General features: G+C 33.0%; 3 protein-coding genes across 4 annotated transcripts; 2 read left to right on the forward strand and 1 right to left on the reverse strand.

Annotated features, from left to right (window-relative positions):
• Window positions 1-409: 409 nt before the first annotated feature.
• Window positions 410-9,877, forward strand: LOC135843252 (uncharacterized). 2 transcript variants are annotated; one of them, XM_065361072.1, is made up of 7 exons: window positions 410-1,611; window positions 1,716-1,817; window positions 8,406-8,543; window positions 8,709-8,792; window positions 8,885-9,038; window positions 9,109-9,208; window positions 9,319-9,877. In XM_065361072.1, the coding sequence occupies exons 1-6, from the start codon at window positions 801-803 to the stop codon at window positions 9,200-9,202; spliced, it is 1,383 nt and encodes a 460-aa protein (XP_065217144.1). In that variant the 5' UTR covers window positions 410-800; the 3' UTR covers window positions 9,203-9,208; window positions 9,319-9,877. The 2 variants fall into 2 exon arrangements, with proteins under 2 accessions (XP_065217144.1, XP_065217143.1); XM_065361071.1 differs by lacking the exon at window positions 9,319-9,877 and having other exon boundaries at window positions 9,109-9,267.
• Window positions 9,491-17,035, reverse strand: LOC135843245 (protein scarlet-like). The gene is made up of 14 exons (XM_065361062.1): window positions 16,771-17,035; window positions 16,371-16,531; window positions 15,038-15,086; window positions 14,906-14,955; window positions 14,656-14,795; window positions 12,344-12,475; window positions 12,162-12,255; window positions 11,895-12,090; window positions 11,620-11,803; window positions 11,148-11,173; window positions 10,949-11,054; window positions 10,618-10,845; window positions 10,026-10,161; window positions 9,491-9,921 (listed from the first exon to the last, which is right to left on the reverse strand). The coding sequence occupies exons 2-14, from the start codon at window positions 16,516-16,518 to the stop codon at window positions 9,533-9,535; spliced, it is 1,878 nt and encodes a 625-aa protein (XP_065217134.1). The 5' UTR covers window positions 16,519-16,531; window positions 16,771-17,035; the 3' UTR covers window positions 9,491-9,532.
• Window positions 17,036-19,680: 2,645 nt separating this feature from the next.
• Window positions 19,681-22,683, forward strand: LOC135844629 (uncharacterized). The gene is made up of 6 exons (XM_065362875.1): window positions 19,681-20,704; window positions 20,778-20,879; window positions 21,584-21,721; window positions 21,824-21,907; window positions 21,998-22,151; window positions 22,258-22,683. Exons 1-6 carry the CDS (start codon window positions 19,897-19,899, stop codon window positions 22,343-22,345), a joined length of 1,374 nt encoding a protein of 457 aa, XP_065218947.1. The 5' UTR covers window positions 19,681-19,896; the 3' UTR covers window positions 22,346-22,683.
• Window positions 22,684-25,538: the final 2,855 nt, after the last annotated feature.

Genomic DNA, 25,538 nt, shown 5'->3' on the forward strand with positions numbered 1-25,538 from the left:
TTTTCCTTTTTTTTTGAGAATTACCCACCTACTCTTATGTATTTAATAACGACATTCCCTATCTAAAATTTTGTCAAGTTGTGTAATTGGAATGATCTCGTGATTTTTTTATGGGAAGTTTTAAAATCTCAGTCGAAGGTCACTATAAATTGATTCGCGATCGATTCTGTCTTTATAGTTAGGTCAAGTCTAAATTGGGAATTTTGCGAGTTTCCGGTTAGAATTTTAATCGATTTTATTCATCCCATCGAAACCACCCTTTGCTCTTCTCTGCCTGTAGGCTGTCCGCCTCTTAAATGGTCAAATGCATAACTACTTCTCTAAGATATTCGCGTTCCCCCCACTACAAATGACCGCACAAATGATGGGGGAGGCAACGCGCTCTAAATACATCAGACATCACGTGTACAATTAACTACACTTCTCGTAGGCATGTACAAATTTATTAGATTCTTTACCTAATACTCGTACCTGTTGCTGACATATCTAGAATCATGATTTACGTACTCGTAATTTATTTCTGCATTGAGTATGTAATTGATACCTATACTTTTGACGTTGAAGTATAAAAATGCACTTTGTACATTTTTTCGTTTCTTAAACGAGCGTGGATATTTTTGTGTCGTATTCGATTTAGTTTCATTAATATATCGTCATGGTGTGTTCTCACTCGCGATTTTTTTAAATTAAATATTAGTTACTTGATTAAATTTGTCAAATGAGTTCGGATTCATTCGATCGAGTTTTTTGAAAAAAGTGTTCTAGTTTCGTGTACCTATCTTCCACTTTGCCTGAAAAAAATGGCAAATTTCCTACAACAAGTGACCGTGGAACCGTCTTTTTTCATCAACACTCTTCTCTTCAACTGGATAGACGGTTTCGAAACCAATTTATTTCTTCAAAAATCCTGCCGATATAACCGAACAGTCGAGCCGGACTTGAACACCAAGTGCGACGATGAAAGAGCCGGAGTTTTATTCATCTCAGAAGTCACTTCCAAGTATCGTTTCGCTGCTATGTTTTTTGCCACTATTGTTACAATATTCAGTACAACTTGGAGCGATAAAGTTGGTCGAAGAAGAAAACCCCTGATTCATATCGTAACTCTCGGGCAAATATTAATTTTTTTATCGGGTTGTTTAAATTCGTATTTTTGGCATTGGTCACCTACTGTAGTAGCCATAACATCTACGATTTTGTACGGCTTGAGTGGAGGATCCTATCTGATGATAGTGGCATGTCAAATATACCTTTGTGACGAAAATAATGCCGAAAATCGTACCATGAAACTAGGATTCATCAGAGCTATTCAATCGATTTGTATGATATTAGGAAAGGGGTCGTCCGGAATCATTCTACGTAGAATTGGATTTTTCTACAGTTATTTGTTGTGTCTGATTTTGGCTATAGTTTCTTTGATCTTTGGATTTATTTTCATAAAAGATAATTCCACAGTGGCCGAAAAGGACTTTCGTTTTTATCAAGTTTTCAACGTGAAACGTACAGTATTAAATAATTTCAAAGTTGTATTTCATAAAAAATTAGGACGTAAAAGGGTGATTGTTTCGTTGCTTATATTGGCCAATACTGCTGTTAATTTCACCAATTTTGGTAAGTTGAATGCTTCATCCCTCGAGTTGATTCCTTTTTTGTTTCATTTTTGAATTGTACTAACAATAAGTACCATGTAATGCATGTTGGCTGAATGATTGCAGGTGAATTGTCAATATTATACCCGTATCTTAGGTATAGATTTGGATTTGACGAACAGAAATACAGCGTTTTTTCATTTTATAGATTTTCGCTGGCAACATTAGGTAGGTACCTACCTATTTAACAACTTAAATTTGGTTTTTACAAGAAAGTATTGTTTTGCATATTTTCAAAAGTTGAAATAATTAAAATAGGTAGGGAAAAAGTAGGTATAGTACAAAAAATGTGTCTTGTGTCTATATCTCAAAATCTCCTGGTAAAAAATGCCTTCTTTTCTTAGATTCAATCCAACTTACTATCTTCCTGTTTGAACCTCAAAAATTCAACCGCAAGTAGTTGTGAAAAAAATAATTTCAACTCATCTTCTATTTGATTTTACAATGAAAAATGTCATACATATGTCGTTTAAATAGAGATATACCTTTAGAACAGATCTTCAATATTTTCTTTAAAATGCACAGTCCAAAATACCGACCCTTTCATATTGCTGGTTCACACCTAATTTTCAGACTTCGGAACACCAAGAATCAATTCAACGATCCTAGAGAGTTTTTGGGCTTTATTTTTGAAAAATCATATAAAGAGAACCTAAAATGAAATTTTAATTTTGCACCTCTGAACGGAGATAAACCACTCTTGTAAGGCCTTTCAATCGATTTGCTAACAATTTTTCAAAATCAGAACTCAACTTCAGTGGTTCAAATCGATGATAAAAAAATTTTAAATTCTACAAAAAATGCAAGTGGTTGTCAAGAGGGGAGGTGGGTAAAAGGAACAGTTTCTCTGAAACCATGGCAAAGAAAAGGTCCATCACACGTGTGCTAAAAAATTTAAAAATTCCTTACGTACCTGTTATGTTGAAGAGAAATGATAAAATCCATCAAAAAAAGCATTTTGAACCAGCACCCTTCGATTTGAACGGAACCAAGCCAAATGGAAATAGCACAAGTTCTAAAAAAATTATTGTAACCAAAATTTTAGACACTGGAGTTCATTTTTGGATTTTTGGTAAATTTTTAAAATCTGAAAAATTAAAAAAAAAATTGTTCTGACCTTAAACTTTGCAATGAGAATTTTTTTGTGATAAGTTCCAGAAGACAAGTATTTCCAGTAACTCAGTTCATTAAAAAATTTTAAAAATCAATTTTTGTAAGTTCTGTGAGAAGTTCAAATTGAGCTATTTCATGTGAATGCCAAATACAAAAAAACCACACCAAAAATTATTTAATTCATCTTATTTGGAAATTAGATACTTTTTCAAAAATGTTACACCAACAATTTGATAGAGAAATGTACACCCTTTTTATCCTAAATTATATATTTCAAAATTCCAATATGTCGATTATATTTTTCATAATAAACTTCGAAAGTTTGGTGACACTGTAGGAGTAGGTAGGTACATACATTGAGAAAGATCCGGGAACTCACCGCTAAAATGTTGTGTTTACTACAGTGTATTATACGTTGCGAAGACTGAGAGTAGGTACTAAAATAACCATTAAAATATAGCACCAGACTGGACTGGTCTATGTGTAAAATGACTCATAAGCAGGCATAGGTATAATTATGTATTCATGTGCGATACCTACAGTTTTATTTCATTTTTTATTGCTTTCATTTCGTGCCTCCTGAAGTTGTGTTGTTTCAGTTTCATTTCATATTTCTAGGTACATATTAGTGTCTGGTAGCCAGGTTAGCCATAGCCACTCAATATATCGATGAATATAGGTAATTTCCAAAAAAAAAATTGAAAATAATCAAGAGTGCAGGGTAAAGAACTTTGGATTTTGATAAAATTCACTGGAGAAGTTTAATGTTGTGTTGATGAAGAAGTCGTTTAAAAAAAAGTCGAGCCCCCTACCACAGATGAGGATTAAATCTGGGATGGGTTCTTTGGGCAGACTTGTTTTCAAGATGAAGAAACTAGACCTGCAGGCATTTCATCATTGACCCTTCCCTTCCCCATCGGTATAATCCTGGTAGATAGGATGGAAATCCTATAGGTAAGTATGCAGTGTTATACATAGGAGGGTAATTCTAGTTGTTTTTTTGCCTCTTTGGGTAAAAATTAGTTTGATTTCAGACCTTTTTGAATCCCCAGCCAAGCTTTAAAGAAATCATTTGAATGTAGTGTTTTTCTCCTTTTTCGCACATTTTATAATCAATTAATTTCACCTTTTACTTACAACACGAACCCTTTTTTATTCACGAAAAATTAAAATTACAAATACATTAGATTTTATAAAATGAGACGCGTTTCGGTCGTCGTAGCGACCATTATCAATCACGAATGAGATGAAAACTGCGATAGATACATTGTAGAAGATGTGTAGATGCGTTGGGAAGTTATCTAAGGGAGGGGGGGGGCGATTACAAGAATAAAACGAAAATGCGACGTAAATTATGATCGAGGTAGGCTGGGTAGGGGTTGATTTAAAATAGAAAGCAGAGAATCGATAATGCTGTTCGGTGAAATATCATTGACCATGTTGAATTGTGTTGAATTTTCATGGCGTTTTATTTCCAAAAGTTCGAGGGTGTTGAGTCGATGTCCTTTTTCGGCTGTATGCAGTATCGCTAAGCCTGAGTCAGGGTTAAAGTCATGTCCTGATTTTATTAAATGGTCCGCAAAATTACTTCTCTCAAGATGTCTGTTTTTCCAAGCTGAGATGTGTTCTTTTATCCTTATTTTAAAACTTCTCCCAGTTTGGCCTATGTAAGTTGCAGAGCAGTTATTGCAAGACAATCGATAAACACCACTTTTTTCCATTTTCGGAATTTTGTCTCTGGCATTGCAAAGCAATGACCCTAGCGAATTCGTTGATGAGTAGGCAATTTGAGTATCACTTGTGTCGCTACTTTTGAACACCCGGACCAACTTTGAGGTTGAGGATACATGGAAATTGAATTTTTTGAACTTCTTCTTATCCTGGTGTACTGTGTTGATCAACGTAGTGTTGTTGTTGAGTAATTTTTTGAACCGTATACGGCGTATACGATTAAGTAATTTGAAGACAAGCTTTCTAGGGTATCCATTATTTTGAGCGATGTGGATGATGGTGTTGAGCTCTTTTTTGTAGGCCTTGGTTGAGGAGAAGGGGGTATTTAACAGACGGTGTATCATATACTGGATACCAGAGGTTTGATGGGAGTGGTGATGGGCTGAAGTACTGTACAATGTATCTATCGCAGTTTTCATCTCATTCGTGATTGATAATGGTCGCTACGACGACCGAAACGCGTCTCATTTTATAAAATCTAATGTATTTGTAATTTTAATTTTTCGTGAATAAAAAAGTGTTCGTGTTGTAAAAGGTGAAATTAATTGATTAAAAAAATCACAAAATGTCAAAATTCCAATTTCTAATCATGAGATTTCCCCACCCGGAATTTTTCATTTCCCATCACAAATTGAACAAGAATTGAGTTTAACTGATAATTTGTGAAGTGATTGAGCGAAAAATATAAAATTGGAAAAATCAAAAAACTATTATTTAATGACAAAAAATGTTTCATCTTGAAAACTAGCCTACCCAAAGGACTCATGACCCCTTTCTCCCTAAAATTTTCACGAAACACTTCAAATCCAAAGTCAAGCCTCAAAGTGGAATTTATCAAAATGTACTCAGGTATGTTTTCTACAAAATACTATCTATGTAAACCATTAATTGGATCCTACTCGTATATATGGGTCAAACAAATTTTTAGCCGCAATTTCTGTACTCAGTGCATCGCCTTAATTCATGAAAAATCACGAAAAAATAATTATGTCATATTTGCCAGGGAAACGCAGATTTTAGAGTTAATAGAAGGTACCTAATTATTTTCAAATTTTTTCATAAGATGCAATTTTTTTGAGTAGTGTGAACCGAGATGTGAATAATTCTTTCAATTCAACTCCCACATATGTCAACAAAAACTACATTGAAACTTCAAATCAATTTGCATTAGACCAGAAATGTACTTTGAAACCTCCTTGATCGGTGCTTATTGGACACCTTGTCGTTTATTTTAAGAGGTTATTGCAAAATTCCAGGAGTGTCAGTTCAAAAGTGAATTTTTGATCAATTTGTAAATTCCAGAAGAAAAAATCGAATTTTTAAAGAACACGTATCGAGCAATCTTTGCCACAAATCCAAAAATAAAGTTTAGAACCTGAAATTTTGATTAGGAGTTTTAGGACATGATATTATTTAAACGCTAATTTTGGTGCAAAAAAAATGAATTTCGTATACATTTTGAAGTGAATCAGTGTTGGAAAATTTATTTTTATATGAAACTGAGCATTTAATATATTTTTTACAGTTTTTTATTAACGCATTAAAAAATATACTTACCTGGAATTTCTGGAATTCAAGTTCCAATTTTAATTCCACGTGTAGAAAAATTTTTCTTGTAGGTATATAGGTACGTATTTACTGATAATTAATGACTTCTCATTAGGTCATTCATATGGCATCAAATTCGTTAATTCATTCGTAAAACATGCAAATTATATCGGAAGATAAGAAAGCTGAAAATATAGACACGTTATCACATTTAAACAAGTGATGCGATGGCAATTAAATCAATACAACTAATGACAAAAAATACGCATCTTATTCGTTTGTGCTTAAAGTTCGAATTTTTACTTTTTTTTTTTTAAATCATAATTAAACATTTAAACAATTTGGTGATAGTTTTGCTGTTGCTTTGTTTGGGCACAAATTTATTTTCTTTTTGAACAACATTTTTTACTAAAATTTGGCATTTTGATGAAAATATTGAGAAAAAAATGGAAATTTCCTCTGCATACCTACTCGTATGTAAGTTTATAAGTTTACAGTTTTTTTATCTTCTTCTGCGAATTGTTATCACAGGTAAATCAGTTTCTCTGAAATTACAATATGAATGATGTAGGTACAATGTAGTATTTCGAGTTGATATTAGTCTAGACACAAATGTTGACCAATTAGGTCATTTGAAAGAGGGATTCCGAGAAAAAAATACTGACCAATTTGGATGAGAAAAATTGTGAAAAAATCAATTTTTTGTATTTCTGACGACGGTTTTCCATTTTGAAGTACGGGAAAAATTCTGAAAAAATAATTATCATTGCTGCTCTCAGAAGACGTACGCGCAGATAGGTACATATTAGGTACAGCGTTTCAAATTATAGATAAATCGTTTTCTATCGTAGTATTGGCTTTTCCGTTTCAGTGCCTTTTCGTTATTTTGACTATATTTTGTAGGCACATATTATATACGTAGTATGCAAATGTGATTTGAGATAAATAATCAACTTTAAATGTAAATATTTTAATTGAATAAACGTGTTACTTGTCAAAAGAGTAACCAGATACCTACCTATCACTTACATACTTAACGCGATCTTGACATTTTTCTAATGGCCAATTTACAGAATCGTGAATCTCATTAGATAGGTAATAGATATCAATCTATCATCGTCATTGACGTCATCCTGATGATTGTTTCTCCATGTTCGGTTATTTTCAAAGGCACTGAGTTCAAATCCATTTTTTTTTCGATATAGGTAACTAATTAACCACCTCTCTCTTTTAAAAAAAACGTCAAAATTGGTTCTCAATTTTTACCTATTAATAAAATTTCGAAAAATTATGAAAATAATGAAGTGAAATCAGTGTCATTGAATTCAAATTTCTGTCATTTTATTTTTTGTATTCGACTTTTCGGCGTACTTTCAAGGCCAGTGGCATAAGCTCAAACATGGACTTGGTTGGGCCCAGACCACTTGAGGAAAATTTCACCCCGACGAGAGCCCAATCATTTTTTTGAATCATTTTCAATTTTTTGGTGAAAAAAATTAGCATGCATTCCAACTTTTTTCACACAAATATGATAGGGCGAAAGATTTTGAATCCCCCTCCCTGCCTAAATTTTTTGACATCAAAAAGTGAAACTTTTTTCATGTAATTTTGAAATTGAAACACATGGTTTTCTTTTTTTAAATAATAGGGTTAATGCAAAACAATATTTTCCTGTTCAACTTTATTTCAAACGCAAGATTACCTACCTACCTTTTAATTTAGATATTATACATATACCTACCTATCATAATTATCAAAGGGATCTTTTGAACTAAACCCCTTCGATTTTGAACGAAACCAAACTAGATCGAAAGAACATGTGCTGAAGTTCTTCTGAGTAACCAAAATTTATTTCTATATCACTGCAAAAAATGGAAAAAATCAAATTTTCAGAAATGCCATAAGTACTCCTTGAGTGGTTTTTTCGTTCAAATTCCGTTCGATTTTTGTAGGTACAATAAAACAATTCAATTTGAAAATAACCAATCTCGAAACATTTTGGAGCCTCCGCTAAGCAATTTGAAATTTCTTGAGAAAATCCTATTATCACGACGGAGACTTCGAATGATCCAAAAGTGGTATAGTTTTCTAAATGGTGGGGAGGGGGAGGAAGAAATGAAATGAAGTTGTCATGCATTCTGATTAAGTTGCTTAAAAAATATATATTTCATGAAAAATTTGAAAAATCGACATAAAAGCAGCTTTTTTGAATTTATTAAATTTACAAAAATCCAAAAATGAACTTCAGCCCAGATAATTTTTAATTGAGGGTTTTAGGATATGCTCTGTCGATTTAGCTCACTTTCGTTTAAATCGGAGGGTATTAGCTCAAAAATTCCTTTTGTAAGCAATGCACGTTTTCAGGTACTTTATTCTGCTCGATTATCTTGAGCAAATGTTTGAAAGTTCACGATGGACTGATTGGTATCTTGGCTGGATCTTTTGACTTGGTAGCCATCACGTTATTGCTGTTGGCCACTCAAATTTGGCAGATTTTTACGGGTATGTATACCTATATTATTCAAAATAGGCACTTTAAATTTGAGTTTTCTCCTTGTAAAAGATGTTTTGGTAATTTTGAGCTAAATATAGTCCATAACTAAGTAGATATAATCTTTTTTTTTTTTTTTTAATGAAAAAGGTTGATTTTATTTTTTATGTTCACAGTTCCTTTATTAGATATATTTCATGGCTGTGTTATGGTGATTCCTGTATCGTTCATGAGTAAATATTTCAACGTGAATGAATTAGGTAAAATCTAGAGAATAAGTGATTTGAAAACAATAATATTTACTGTAGGTACCTGATTTATTCACTAAACAATATACGTTTTGCACCCACAGGTCGACTACAAGCTGTAAATGGAGTATTTGCATTACTATTCCCTTTCACTTTCCCCGCATATAATGCCATTTTCAAGTCAACGTTGGATACTTTTCCTTCTGCATTTTGTCTTCTCAGTGTTGGCATAGATGTAGTGATCATCTTATGCTTTTGGTAAATTCAAATCAACATCGATATTGCTGAGACATAATTTCACATAAAATTTAATTCTTTTTTATTTCAGTTTATCTTATTTCTTCAGTACAAAAATCCAAGACGAAAATCCGAAAGGGGCTCGAGAAGAGACTCGTGGTATGATACCTAGCCATAAAACTTGAAATTAGGTATTATTCGTAAAATTTTGTTGTTTAAAATAAATTTTTCTGATTGATCTCAAAAACGAGATGATAGCTGTAGTTTTAATTCTATATTTTTTCCTTCAATATCTTTTCAGTTGGAAGGTATTAGGTACTTGAGGGAATCTCCAGGTTGATACAGATTTAACTATATTTTTGCTCCGAAACCTTATCAATGAAAAATCGATTGCTCAGTTTCAAAAACACCAATGATTTGATATTTTGCAAATTTCTAGACATGGGAATAAATAAGAAAATATAACACATAAATATTCTTCAGAGAACCTTTATTTTAAAAAAAAATAACACCAATCAACCATTCATTCTCAAAGACAACCTAATCCTCAAAGCTATAAAACTCAGCAAATGAAAAATTACATAAATACAACACATGGAAATTATATTCCGTCGCAAATTCTCACCATCGATATCCATAAACTTCAAGACTTCCTGTCCGTTTCTCAAACATGGCACTTCTGGAGACTTCGAACACTGAATATACCCCACTCCTTCGAAATATGCAATCAGCAGACACTCGAAAGCGTAAGTAACCCACGAAATGTACCGAATCCATCGAAATATTACAGGAATCGAGCTGATTCTCATTACCATTCCAGAAAATGGATAGGATAATGTTTTCATGATCAGTATGCAAGATTCAACAATCGCAGGACTATTTGTCGCCAATGATATCAAAATTCCTGATCAATAAAAAATAAAAAGTAATTTATTTTATTTATTATTGGAAAAGTAGGTTATTTATGTAGTAGGTTGGATGTCTCAGATAACATCTGATCTGACTTACCAAACAATGCTGATATATTGAACAATAAAACATTGGCTGCTAAAGTTATTAAGAAAGTTATCCAAGTGTTTCGTTGCTGCGATAACGTATAAAATACTGCAGTGAATAATGTCGGTTGGAATAGGAATCCTGGAATCTGAGAAATAATTTATAAAATTATTAATATGTAGAGCTGTAACTTTTCTTTTTTTTCTAAGTGGGCCTCAGGCAATTTTTTTATCATTTTGGAAAATTTAATACCCTTCAACTTTCAAGACAGTCAAGTATTCATTTTAGCAACTGAAATTTTTTGGAGAGCTACCTACCTTTTCGATTTAGTCCCCAATTCCTCACATTGTACTTAGTAAAAAATGAGTAAATTGGTGACTTGGCCGATCTTACAGGAAATAGGAAATCTCTAATAAAAGTTAAATGTGCCAGAGCTCATTTTTATCCCTTTCAAAGCAATGTAAAATTCCAGAAAGAATGTACCCAAAACTTGCTGGGGGGGCTTCGGATTAGCCTAAAATTTGTTGTTTTTGAGTTTAATGGTCAACTAGATCATTAAGTAATTAAATATTTCTATTGAGGTAGGTACTATCGAAATACTCACCAGCGTAATAATATTAGATAAATAGAAAATCAGCGGCGTGTTCATATTATTTGAATACTCTCGAAGAAACATAGGCATTTTCTTAGGGAAATAACCTTTAGTAACATAAATAGGAGTGATTGAATTTTCATTCATAATTAAAAATAGGATTCCTTTTATCGACTGAATAGTTTCTTGATTCATAAATATTGTCCTCTTGATACAAAATGCAAGCAATACAGCGAGTAACTATAAAATAAAATTACATTTTTTATCGTCTGCCTATTTCTGTTTTGTTTTCTTCTTCTTACTGAAAGAATATGTATCATTTTAAACAATCTATTTTACGTACCATTTGCCTGATGAAATTAAAATACAGTATTGATGGATCTCTGATGGTGCTTATTGCTTCTCGATAAATTATCAAGTAACATTTATGAAACCAGGAAATATGATCGCTGCAATTAAAAAATTAAAAAATATTTGTACGTGCATAAAAATAAATTGAGAAGTACAGAATTAAATTTTGGTAAAAAAAAATAAACACTCACATGTTTTGCAATCCACCAAGATTTTCCTGCAAATTGTTTGAAAATGCACTTCATTAATTAAGTATAAATTTAATTCTAAGCTGATAAAGTACAGTGTGTATGGCCAAAAAAAAAAAAAAATGTTGGGAGATTTTGTGACCTTTAGTGGAGAGTCTGGAGACTTTTTTAAAAATTTGCAAATCTCTTATTTTTTGAATAAATTCGTATTCTGACAATTTTTTCTTCTCAGATATTTTGCATTGATCGAGCCAAACATCAAGCAGAACTCTAAAAGTTGTTGAATTTTGATGGCAATGAATCTTAATAATACTATATCTTTTGGGGGGAAAAGTGGCTGAAGGCACCTCTGGAGCCAACATTTTTTCTGAGCAACTTTCAACTCAAATTTGGTCAAAATCTTCTGACATTTTTTTCGCGATCCATTCTGATAAGAGTGATAAGTTAGCAGTTATATCGAATTGAAAATACGAACTATTCTATGGCGACTCTCTGATTCAATACGCTCGTGCACATATTTAGCATAATGACTTTCTTCAAATTTCAAACAGACTTGAGTAGCTTCATCAGCAGTTTCCACTTCACGTCCAGGAACTATCGATAGACTTTTCACCAAATAATCAGCCGGATTTTGTTGTTTGTTGTAGAAATAACCGATACTGAAACCAATTCGCGTCATAAAATATCATAAAAATGAGTAGGTAGGTGTATCTGTCTCCATTTAATCTCAATAAAATTAAGCCATCAAACCTTTGGAAAAATTCCAAAGCATTTTCAGTAGTCCCACAAAAGGCGACTTTTCCCTTATGCAGCAATATAATTTGATGAAACAGGTCGAATATTTTCACACTTGGTTGATGAATTGAACAAATGATCGTTTTACCTCCTTGACTAGTCATATTTCTCATAATGGTCATCAGTTTCAAAGCTGTGAATGAATCTAAACCTGTTGCAAAATTTTGTAGAATTCGTTCATGGTTATCATTGATAAGAAAGATGGGCTTGATTTATTCTCACCTGTGGTTGGTTCATCACAAAAAAGTAAAGCTGGATTCATCAATAATTCTGTTGCTACAGATAATCGTTTTCGTTCGCCTCCTGATAAATTCAACTGGAATTTTTCGATCCTGTAAAATGTTGCTGATTGTACTTATAATATGAATTATGATGGGAAAGTATCGGTCAAATTTTACTTGTACTTTTCCTTCTTCGTCGTTTGAATTTCCAATAAAACGATTTTCACAGTTTTTCAATCCAACATCAGTCAATATTTCGTCTACTAATTCTTTACGGTGTTTGATGGTAGTTTTCTTATCTAATTTTATTCTTGCCTAAATAAACAAATAGGTATAATGAACGTATTGCGTAAAAACGAATGTCTGTTATGGTTAATTTTGTTGTCAAATCAAAATTAATAACTATCGTTTTTTTTTACATGATAAAATCCGAAAAAGTCTTGAAACTTGAATTTTGCTCTAATTATCTGGGTTTAGGTGACCTTTTGGAGTCCTCATGCAATCCATAACAAAAACTCAAAGTTCAATTTCATCAGTTCTATTTTTTTTTTTTTTTTTTTTTAAATAAGTATGTAAGTAGGTGCTAGGGTGTACCTTATTTTGAAAACTTCGAATTTTGTAGCTCCCCCCCCCCAAACATGACCGGGGAAAAAATCAAAAAAAAGTTATATTCATGAACATTTTTTGTTTCTGCACCAGAATGCTTCTAAATAATCCCCTTTTCAAGAAAGAAATTTCCCCGGCCTTTCAAACCATATTGGCCCGCCAGTAAGGAGCCCCTCAAAGTTGAAAAAATCACAAAAGATGATGAAATAAATCAAAGTTATGGAAAATTTGATGAAAATATCTCATTTCCACATTAGAATTGTTCTACATAACCCCCTTTTCAAGAAAAAACCATTGTTGGACCCCCAAATGATTTTGGCTCTCTTGCATGGAGCCCCTCAAATTTGAGAAAAATAAAAAAATATTAAAAATTGGTGTCTGTAGAAATGTTTTGAAAATTTTTTATTCATGTGCAGAATCTTTCTGAATAAGCACTTTTTCAAGAAAAACCTTCCTCCCGGTCTCCCAAACCATGTCGGTTACCTATTTACCTAAGCCCCCCAAAGTTGAAAAAAGGCAACAAAAAAATTAAAAATTCATGTATATCTATACAAAGTTTTCGATAATGTTTCATTTCTGAGTAGAGTACTTTTAGGTCATCACTTTTTCAAGAAAATCACTTGTTTGTCTTCCAAATGATGGTGGTCCTCTTTTATGAGACCCCCAAAATTGAAGAATATCGAGAAAGATAAAAATTGATGTCTACATATAGATACTCGTAATTAGGTGAACATTTTTCATCTCTGTGCAGAATGCTTCTATGTAGATAATTATTTTTATCTTTTTTCAGTCCCCATCTACAATGCTCACCACCAACATAGATCATATTAGAGAACTACAAAGTTGATTTTTTTTTTGTAATGGAGGTGAAGTCTCCTATGCAAAGTTAGTTTCAAGTCATGGATATGTTTCTTTGCTTTGAACTTGAAAATGAAATCTCATTGATAGGGATTCTTGACGATTTTTTCCAAGTTTCCAAGTCTTACATTACAAGATACCAGAACGTCAATAAGTCTTTTGTGAAAATTTGACATAATTTTGTTACAAAACGTCCACTTCAATGTTTCTCGAAGTCAAAATTCAGAAATTCGTCCTTTTTCCACAAGTTCTTAAAAGTCTGACGTAGGCCTATGTGGGCAGTGCTTTTCTGGTGAAGATCGACCAAATCCAAGGATTAAAATATCGAGGGAAAAAATGTAATAATAGGTATTCATCTTTTTTCACTTTATGGGGAAGGAGACAAGTTCCACCTTTTCATCATATAGACAGGTCATAAAATATTTAACAGTATTTATAATGAAAATGGACCAAATCCAATGATTATAATGTAAAAAAAAAAGTAAAAACTTCAATTTTTCTGATTTCTTTTATATTTTGAGATGAGAGGAGAGGGGAGAGGCGTGCTCCCTAGCACGACTCATTTTTACTAACGCGATTGGAGAAATTTTTCTCGTGAAACCCGACAATAATTTAGGGCAACACTGAATATTTTTTCACTATAGTATGTAGACATAAATATGAGCTCTCCCCTCTAATCCAGCTGGTTAGTCTTGGGTGGAGATAAGGGGCTAAAATTGGTATAGGTTGATTTTACGTAAGTAGGGACTTGACTGAGGTGTTAGAACTAGAAAGTTCACAAGGGGGCTGAAATTTTCAGGGTATTATTTTCTCACCTGAGGTCAAGTTTTTGGGGGATGGGAGCGAAAAAAATCGAAAAAAAATGTTTTCACTATACAAATAAGGTACACCCTAGTAGGTAACTACTAACTACTTATGATAATTTTGTAATATTCAGAAATTTACAATCTTCTGACTAAAATGTTTTACGTGGCTGTACCATATATATTCAAGGAAAATTGAAAAACGACTCGCCTTCGTACGATACTTACAGCTAAATGTAAATGCTCCGAAACAGTCAACGTAGGAACGAATAGATCATCTTGATAGACGAATCCTGAAATCCTCTTCATCAATTCAGGTGGTATCTTTTGGCCATTTAATCGTATATCTCCATTCACTTTGAAATCTCCTAAGTAAAATCGTGCGATATTTATAATTGAAGTCTGGATACCTAATTATGGTACCTATACTTACATACAAACCTAAATAATAGATACGTATTTAGTTTGTATTACTTACTTGATTGTCTATTTGCCAACACTGACATTAATGTACTTTTACCCGATCCACTAGAAAGAAAAATAACCATTTTTTTGAATCGAGGACACAAATTTTTAATTTAAAGAATACACAGAAGATAAAAACTCTTACCTGGCACCCATAACAGCAACCAAACTGTTCGGTTCCACATATCCGTTCACTGAAAATGAAAATTAGATCACAATTGAAGTCTAAAATATTGGCACTACTGCGTCCCAAAATTTTCCCTCAGTTTCAGGAATGGTATCTTTCAACCAGTTGTGGTCATTAATGCGAAACATTTGCGAAGAAAAAATTTTCAAAATGCACCAATTAACTATTGAAGGTTTTGGGGGAGGGGAGGAGGTGGAGAGATTTTTTAGCTCACTTTGCTAAAAAAAAAAAAACGAGATACGTACTTTGTGAAATTTTTGGCAAAAGAAGCAAAACTTTTTGGCCATCTTGCTAAAACGTGAGAATCTCTGACAAGATATTTTTACAGATTGCAAGACTTTGTCAATTTTTGCAAAAAGCACGATTTTTTTGAGAATTATTGGCAAAAAGTGGTGTTTTTTTTGGCAATTTTTGGCAAAAAGCGAGACTTTTGAGTAATTTTTAGAGAAAGAAGTCCGACTTGATAGGATTTGTCAAACAAAAATAAGTACTTACTCTGACAATTTTAACAAAAAGCAAGACTGTTTGGCAATTATTGGTTAAAAAAAGTCAAATTTTTGGGAAAATATTTTGGAGCAAAATTTTACAAAAAAATCAGGCTATTTTGAAAGTTATTTTTGGCAAAAAAGCTTAACTTTTGAAGCAAGAAGAAGAAGATTTATTCTATGTGCTTCTCAAAATACGATTAAAAGCTTTGGGAGGTTCGCTAAGAAACGAGATATTTTGTCAACGGCAGTTTAAAATAATTTTCTTTGGTCGATACCTCCTTCTGGGGGGGGGAGCAAAAATTTTTTGAAAAAATTCACGTCACTAGACTCGTGAATCCTCCATAAGTATGTATTTTGGATCAATTCAAAATTCCTTATTGAAAAATTGTTGAAGTACGATTTTTTTTTCGCGAAGAAGGTGTTTTTCGCCCTTGTGAGCAAGGAAGGGGGTGGGTGCGGTGGGGGAAATTTTTTGGCTCCAACCTTTTTTTTAAAGGAGCCCAACAACGTTTCATCAAAATTTCAAAAATCCGAGGACAGGAGCTTTTCACTTATTTTACTTGGTATCTAATACCCTCTAAGTCAGCTTGATAAATGTAGGGCCGAGTAACTAGCTTCGTAATTTTTAGGTAGATTAGATACAAGTATCTATTTATAGGTTTTCAGGAATAAATTCGAGAAGATACAATATGCTCTTGTGGTACCTATCGTGCATTACATCCTTAATATACCTACTTAGGTACCTATTATTAGAGATCAGCACAGTAATTACTTAGGTAGGTACATACTATGAAAATGTTTACCGTTGTGAATTAGTTCTTTAATAGTATGAGTGGCACTTCGGAATATATGTTGCTTCTTGATGTCCACCTTGACCCTGAGGTTTCTCCACATCACTGAGACGCCTCCTTCTGCGTCCATAGTTTTGGCCTTATTCTTCTTATCAGTCATATTCTACTTGATTCTATTAGATAAATACATATAAATTGATGAAATTAAAAAAATATATATATCAGTTATGGGTCTATAGAAATACTAAGTTACAAGCATAGGTAAGTACCTACCTATATGAATTTTTTTAGAAAAATATAATTACTAATTATAGGTAGGTACATGAAAGAATTCCACATTCCTGAAAAATGAATACCAGGGTACTAGGTAGGGTAGGTAGGTACTAATATACTTGATTCAAACTATACTCACAGCGAGAGAAACATCTTCTTTCTTGGTCTGGTCCTGGCAGTTTCCAGTTTTCTGAATTTATACTTAATTTGAAACAAATTCAACCGAAACGTACGTTTAGAACACAATCAACGTATAAATTCCAACTACACAACAATCGCAAAAATCATAGTTGCAGTTATATTTTCATTTTTATTCCATTATACGATACATTTTTCGATCTCGAATTTTCAGAATCACATCTTGGCAACCGATCAAGTTGCAAACGTGTTAGATAAACAAGTAATCTCAGGTGCATCGTGCAGAAAAAACCTGCTAGCAGTGATGCAAACGAACAGAAAAAATAAAGAACATGGAATCTTGACTCGTAGGTATGTAGGTACCATACTGGGTAATTAATTTTTGTGTTCAGTCTCTTTATTACATTTTATGAAAAAAAAATCCATCTACAGTACCTAGTTTTACGTTTGTAAAACCTACCTATTTTTTTTTTCTTTTCATAAAATAGGTACAGGAAAGTAGGTACCTACCTCTATGTACGTACATACGTATAATCAAATTTAAAGAATTTTTTCGCTTGCTGGGAGAGAAATAGGTTGGTAATACTTTTCTACCTTATTTCGTTATAAAACATTGACCAAAAATATAATTATGCTATTAAATCATTCGTACAGACAAACCGAAGGAATTTGAATATTTGGAATATGATTTTTTTAATAGCAGTCTAACCGGTTCATTTAGCACATGTAGGTACCAATATAGACAAACGGTAGGTGGCCAGATAAACACTGGTGTGTACGAGTACCCAACTATTTTACATATGTAGAATTCAAATCTTTACCAATTTAAACGGACATGTCTTTAATATAAAAATTTATTTAAATTATCTAGTGAAGAAAAATTTCCGGTGAAAAGACCTTCCAAAGGGATGACTAATGGCGCAAATCGCAGCTCTCTAGCCCTTTTTAAGGGCTGCTCTAGGGGGTGTCAAAGTTTTCGGTGAACTTTAAATATCATCCATTTCAGCAGTGGATTACTCGATAACCGCGATACCTACCAAAATGGAACTTTTTCCAATAGATAGAAGTTTTGAAAGGATTTTTGGCAGTATCATAAAAATCAGTGGTGCCACTTTTTTTCGTACGAAAAGTTAGCTCGGAAAGTTCCAAAAAATTGTAGTTTTCATATCGTTCCGACTCTCAAAAATTCTGAAAAAAATATATTATGGGCAACTTTTTATGCTAAACAACATATTAAATAATTGGGATGACATTATTTCGTAAAGTCGATTTAAAAAAAAATTGAAAGTTTGCTGAAAAAAGTGCGATTTTTTGATTTAAAACATGAAAAAAAGGTTTGATTGGTGAAGTTGACTCATTTAACCTCTATTTTTACGTATCCGTTGAAAAAGTGGAAAACCCTTTTCACTCGATGAAATGAACTCATCACAAAAAAATCAAAATTCAAAAAATAAACGAATTTTAATTTTTTTGCCAAGAGTGTAATATTTATCAACTTTTTCATGAAATACGCCAGAAAGAGGTTAAAATACATAAGACAACTGAATAAATTTAAACTTTTTTTAACGTTTGGAATTGAAAATTGAATTTTTTCGAATTTTGATTTTCTGGCATAACGTCAAAAAGATGACTAAATTTTTTTCACATTTTTAAAAGTCAGCGTGACGAAAATTTTGGAATGACTCTCGGTACAAAAAACATATCCTTGTCAAAACAAAAAAAAAATGATGTTAAAAATTTTCTTTTATGGATCCCAAGAAAATTCAGAAATAGGATGAGGAGGAGAATCTTTGGGTGATATTTAATATCAAATTTCCATTAATTTGGTATTTTTTTTCACGTTTTGCACCTATATCTAAGTTTGACTTTTGAAGTGAACATCAACGTTTTGGGGATATTCTGGGAATGCTTATTTAATTCCCAAAAGAAACTTGGCATGAAAACTTTTGAAATCTGTTCGTTGAATTATCCTGGGACGAGTTTGGACAAACAAAATTATGATTTTATGACGAATTGCCCATCTTCAAAATTGAAGGCAAAAAGTTTATTCAAAATTCCCAAATTTGTCGTGCCCTACATTTTCAACATTTTCAATTTTCAAATTGTGTTTGCCTCTTCAATTTTGAAGCTGAACAATCTGTCGTAATAACTTTTTTTATTCGTCCACTCCGAGTTAGTGAAGTCAACTTAAATTATCCAAACATTTACCTATAGCGCTCAAATGGGCGAACAAAAAATATCGTAATGACAAATTTCCTATCTTCAAATTGAAGGTGCGTACACAATTTATAAAATTTAAAATCCTCAAAATTCGCAGCATCCCAAATTTGGAAATTTTGAATCAAGCTTTTTCCTTCAATTTTGAAGATAAGCAATTTGTCATAACATTTTTTGTTCAAACACTCGAGTACTATGGATTATACGGGCATTATTTAAATTGATTCAAACATTTCCTTATATTTGATGATTTTTTCAAAAAATAAGTAAATTTTTAGTTTTACGATGAACCACGCGGCTCCTTCGATTCACAAGATAGGCAACCATAATAACGTTTTTCCTCGTCTCCTCGAGTACATGTCTTTCTAGAATCTTGAGTTAAATTTTGGCAGACGATTTCCGGAACACCCTGTACAGTTGATCTTAAAATTGATTCTCACAATCTTTTTCATCATATGAAAATAAAAAAAATTAGTTACCTATAAGACCTGCATAAATTTATTACTTAGATATGTTAGTATAATAGCCAACTCAGAGTCACGATAATATTATTCACGGAATATTTAATTAGGCTACATAATAGTAGACGAGTAACTTCATATATTACATTGAAACGAAATTCATAGTTTTACGTAATTAATATGCACTAAGCCGTTTTTTTTTTTTTTTTTGTACGATGCAGTCTATTTTGTATATTCAAAGTAATATGCTTTCTTGTTTTGTCGAACTTCCAAATTTTCGTGTTTTACTTATTCAGATGAGTTGCTGGTTGATTCGTTCGATTTAAATTTGTTTCAAAATTCAATACCTAGTACCGGATCAAAATCAATTTTATTAATCCAGATCATCTCGTGAAGTATCTTAGTATTCGGTTACTAAATACATGTGTCGTGTATCACTGCCATGAAAAATGCGTAAATTTCTGAAACAGGTGACAGTTGAGCCGTCATTTTTCATCTACTTTCTTCTTTACAACTGGCTAGATGATTTCAATACCAATTTATTCCTTCAAAAATCATGCCGATTCAACGCAACAATCGAACCGGACTTGAGCACCAAGTGTGACGATGAAAAAGCAGGAGTTTTATTCGTCTCGGAAATCCAGTCCAGGTATCGTTTCGCAGCCGTATTTATTGCTGCTTTTGTGACAATATTTAGCACAACTTGGAGTGATAAAGCTGGTAGAAGAAGAAGGCCTTTAATTTATATCGCCATCATCGAAGAAATATTAGTCTCGTTATCGGGATGCTTGCATTCGTATTTTTGGCATTGGAATCCTTCTGGAGCAGCAATTGCAGCGGCAATATTGTACGGTGTGAGTGGAGGAAACGTCGTTATGATAATGGCATGTAATATATACCTTTGCGAGGATGATGCTGAAAATCGTACTATGAAACTAGGATTCATTAGAGCTATTTACTCTATTTGCATGATATTAGGAAGAGGTGCATCTGGATTCATCTTACGCAGAATTGGGTTCTTCTATGGTTATTTATTATGCGTTATTTTGGCATCGAGTTCCTTAATCTTTGCATTGATTTTCATAAAAGATAAATCTGTACCTGCGGAAAAAGAGTTTCGTTTCTATCACATTTTTAACTTGAGAAGAACAATAGTTGGTAATTTTAAAGTTGTATTCAACAAAAACTTGGGACGTAAAAAAGTTATCATTTCACTACTCATTTTCATACATGTCGCTGTTTCTTTCACTAATTTTGGTAAGAATAGGCACTATTTTCTTCGAATTTTTGAGCATCCGTATGCATTATGATCCTGATTTACTTGTTGCAGGAGAATTATCAGTATTGTACCCATATCTTCGATACAGATTTGGATTCGACGAACAAAAGTACAGCGCTTTTTCGTTTTATAGATTTTCAGTGGCAACTCTAGGTAAGTAAATAAACAATAAAATAAGGAGCAAGTTAAAGAACGTAGATAGAGGAAAATTGAGTTTTTCGAAATTGACAATTTGTAATCACAAAAACAAAAACAAAAATAAAAATGCAAAACACAAAAATTAAAATTTTTTATAGCAAGTTATAGGCTGTATTAAAAAAATAAATAGGTACCCAAATTCTTCATGATTTTTGTAAATTCGATTTTAAAGATAGATAGGTAGGTACATTTTTGAAAAATTGAAAAAAAAATTGAAAAATTCTATTAAAAATAAAATTGGAGGTTTTTCAAAATTCCAGGGTAAGATAGGTGAAATCCCCTGTCCTCGGATTTTTGAAATTTTGATGAAACATTGTTGGGTGCCTTTAAAAAAAAAGTTGGATCCAAAAAAATTTTCACAAAAAAAGTAAAATTTGGGAGGGAACTCAGGAAATTGCTGTTCTTATGTACTAAAGTACCTAACCCCTTCAAACCATACTGATACTGCTTTCAAGTCGATCTGGAGCCTCCATTTTCAAATTGCTCCATAGAAGTTGTCATAATGAACTTTAGTGACTAAAAACTCAATCTTATCAATCATAAATTTCCCATAATGAACCAATTGTAGGCTGCATATGGTGAATTTCAATACGAAATGACATGTTGAAAAGTTTCTGTAATAGGCATTAAAATAGGTACCTTATGTGTTTGTACACCAGGAACTTTATTCTGTTCGGTTGTCTTGAGCAAATGTTTGAAAATTCACGATGGATTGATTGGCATCTTGGCTGGATCTTTTGACTTGGCAGCTGTCACAATTTTGCTATTTGCCACTCAAGCTTGGCAGGTTTTCATGGGTATGTATTTTTGAACGAGTTAGTAGGCGTGTATATGTAGGGGAAATAGCTTATAAATATTTAAAATAATTAAAATGATTTGATTTCTTACTGTTAATACAGTTCCACTGTTAGATTTATTTCATGGCTGCGCTTTGGTGATTCCAGTATCATTTATGACTAAATATTATCATGCCAATGAAATAGGTAGGTATCAAACTCTTGAAAACCACATTGCTCGATGCTCATATTTACATCTCTACTTGATTACCTATCCACTTATTTTTGAATCTTTAGGTCGTCTTAGTGCTGTAAATGGTGTGTTCTTGTTGACGTTGCCTTTAACTTACCCCGCATATAATACCATTTTCAAGGCAACGTTGGATGTCTTTCCCTCTGCATTTTGCCTTTTGAGCGTCGCAGTAGATTCAGTCATCATCACATGCTTCTGGTTGGTAAATTAAAATACCTATATTTTTGCCTACACCTGCCACAAAGTCGAGCACTTAATTTTTAATCAAGCATAAGATTGAATTTTCAATTCATTTTTGTTTCAGTGCATCCTATTTCTTAAGCAAAAAGTTTGATAGAGAAAAGCAAACGAATGTTCAAGAAGAAACTCACAATATGTTGCCTGCCACGTAATAATATTGTACTTATTTTGTATTTTTGGTTACATTTTTTTTTTAGTTTAAAATACATTTTAAAACTAGCAGTGAATTTCATACAATGCAAAAATTTTTGCTATCAAAAAATTCATTTTCATTTTTTTCTTGGCTTTGTTCATGCAAAAAGTTGCTACCTATATACTGGGATCTGATCGTATACCCTTTGAGAAATTGTCACTGTGTCATCTTGGACGGTACTCTCTAAATTTAAAGCAGTCAAATTTCACTGCTTAGCAGTCACGACATTTTGCCTTTTTAAAGCAGTAGTTTTTTTTTACTGCAAAACAGTGAAAAATTACTGAATTGGTCAGTCAAAATGATTTTTTACTGACCAATTCAGTAATTTTTCACTGTTTTGCAGTAAAAAAAAACTACTGCTTTAAAAAGGCAAAATGTCGTGACTGCTAAGCAGTGAAATTGACTGTTTCAAATTTAGAGAGTATGCCAACTTAGACACACTTCCCCAAATCAAGGAAAATTTCAAAAATTTGTAAATTATAGGTTTATTAGTGTAGTAGTTATAGTCTGTAATTGATTAATGACATCTTCAAGCTGACATTTTTTCAAAATGTGTAAAGTGTGGATGGACAGTTACCTCATCATACTTTGAAGAAGCAGGCGTGTAGTCAGCATAAGGGCAGCCAGGGTTGGCAAAATGTTTTGTACGTAGACCTCTGGAGCAATCATATGAGCAGGATAGAAGCCCAAAAAGTGCAAAAAAAACACCAAAAAAATCCATAATTGAACATTTGAAAAGCTCAACTTTTGAGAAAATCGCCTTCAGTTTTTTTCTGAAAAAAGCTGAAATTTTGTGTAATCCCAAAACCTTTATACTAGAGCTGTACAACAACAGGTAATTGGAAACTCGGATATTTCTAGATTTCAGTAACCGTATAATCGGTTGTCAACCGGATTCGGGGAATACTTTGTTTTTTTTACTGTTTCTGTGACTTTTTTTTGGAATTCAAATCTCTACGTTGGAAAAGTCACAGAAACAGTAAAAAAAACAATGGATTCTCCGAATCCGGTTATTATCCGGTTAATTGATTACAGCAGTAACCGGATGGCATATTCCGATTAATTTCCGATTATCCAGTTGTTGTACAGCAATACACTTCATACCTAAAATTGAAGATTATTGTTTCTGATGTCAAATATTACTACCCACCTGTAATAGCAATTTTTTTTACTCAATCTTTTCATGTTTGTGAACATTTTAAGCCTGAAAAACAATGATTTGATTAATTAAAATTTTGCATAAAAATTCATTACTCTGTTCAAAAGCAGAAAAAAATGATTAAATTAAGTATATTATTTTCTGTCAAAATTCAACTTGTAAAAATAAAAATCTTTAAAAAAAATTTCAAAAATTTCTTCCCAAGGTGCGATTTGAACCCATACCTCCAGTTCCATAAACCATCACAAATGCCACGCGGCTACTGCTGCAGCTAGCAAATTTGTGTTTTTTAATGGTATATGTGTTGCCACTGGCGACTAGGTGCAGTATAATTTGGAGGGTATTTTTTTGGAAGCGAATTTACCGTGAAAAAAGCAATAATCGACCAAATGGGCCCTTCTTAGAAAAACTTTAGTTCTGTTTTTCTCCGCTTGGGGCACACCTGCGGCCTTCATACTTTAACACGTGATAGTCGGATATGTTCTACATCAAAATCCATCAAAACCTTGCAGGGCTTGCAAACCGAAACCGAAACCAAAACCGAAACCCCCAAAAACCGATTAAAATTGCTCAAAACCGAAACCAAAACCGAAACCAGGAGCGTTATTTTCCCACAACTAAAACCAAAACCGAAACCGGGAGCGTTATTTTCCAAAATTCAAAACCGAAACCGAGAGCGTAACCAATTGAAAACAGAATTGGTTTCGGTTTTGGAATTTTTCAGGTAATCAGCCTAATTAATACTGCATTTTTGGTCAAAATTGAGTAAAAACTGATGCTGAAGGTGAAAAGGCTTGAAAACTAAAAAATTCGACAAATTTGGCACTGCCAAAGTGCCATTTTCTAGGCACATACACAAAGTATTTGAAAAAGTGATCACCTTCTTGGCCTTCTTCCCTCTAAAAAATGAAGAAAAAAGGAAAAAACCGAAACCAAAACCGAAACCAAAACCGTTTCCTTTGAAATAAAACCCTTTAAGCAAAACCGGAACGAGAGAGATAATATTTTAAAAAACCGAAACCAAAACCAAAACCGAAACCTTTATTTTTTCAAAAAACATAAAACCGAAACCAAAACCGGGAGTGATATCTATCCGGTTTTCAAGCCCTGAAACCTTGATTATAGATTCTCTCGACTTTTTCACTAAAAACACCATTATCTCAATAAATAGAAGCGGCCAAATGGGCCCATTACCTACAGAATGACACATGAAATACTTATTTGCTTGCAGTTCTGCAACATGTGAGGCGACATTCAGTTGCTTTGCTTTAATACATAGAATTGATTTACCATATAGGTAGATTATGATATTTGGTCAATTAAATAATTTAACACTCCTTCCGGCTTCCATTCAAAAAAAAATACCAACAGCATAAGCTCCTTATATAGACACTGGACCTGCGGAATAAGACAACCAACTGCAGGCTGAGGGGAATGGAAACAGTAAAGAAAAGTTGTGTAACGCCAATTTATCCCGCTGGGTGCTCTTGACAGTGCTGTACTTCAATTTTGCAGGCAACAGGGAAAAGGGAGGGTTGTGTAGTCTGCGAGGTACTCCTGACTGCGCGCGCAGCCAGCAGTTCCTTCCAGACTACACAACCCTCCCTTTTCTCTGTTGCCTGCAAAATTGAAGTACAGCACTGTCAAGAGCACCCAGCGGGATAAATTGGCGTTACACAGGATATTTTGCCAAGATGGCTGCCAGTTGGTTGTCTTATACGCAGGTCCAGTGTCTATAGTCTATAGCTCCTTATAACGCTTTTGGTTATCACGCGGATTTCCTGCAGTCCCTAGACAACCCCATTTAAACCAATGTAAAATTTGAGATATAACGCTCATGAGCGATTATAAATCACGTTTTATTTAACGCTCTAAAATTCAGGAAAAATCACACTTTTTAAATACTTTTGACAACAAAAAACCAATTTTTAGTGACAAAAAAGCTTACTTTCATGTAAAAAATTCTCACTTTCTGAAAATGTTGGCCACAACA

This window comes from Planococcus citri, chromosome 4 (assembly GCF_950023065.1).
Source record: "Planococcus citri chromosome 4, ihPlaCitr1.1, whole genome shotgun sequence".
Taxonomy (NCBI): domain Eukaryota; kingdom Metazoa; phylum Arthropoda; class Insecta; order Hemiptera; family Pseudococcidae; genus Planococcus; species Planococcus citri.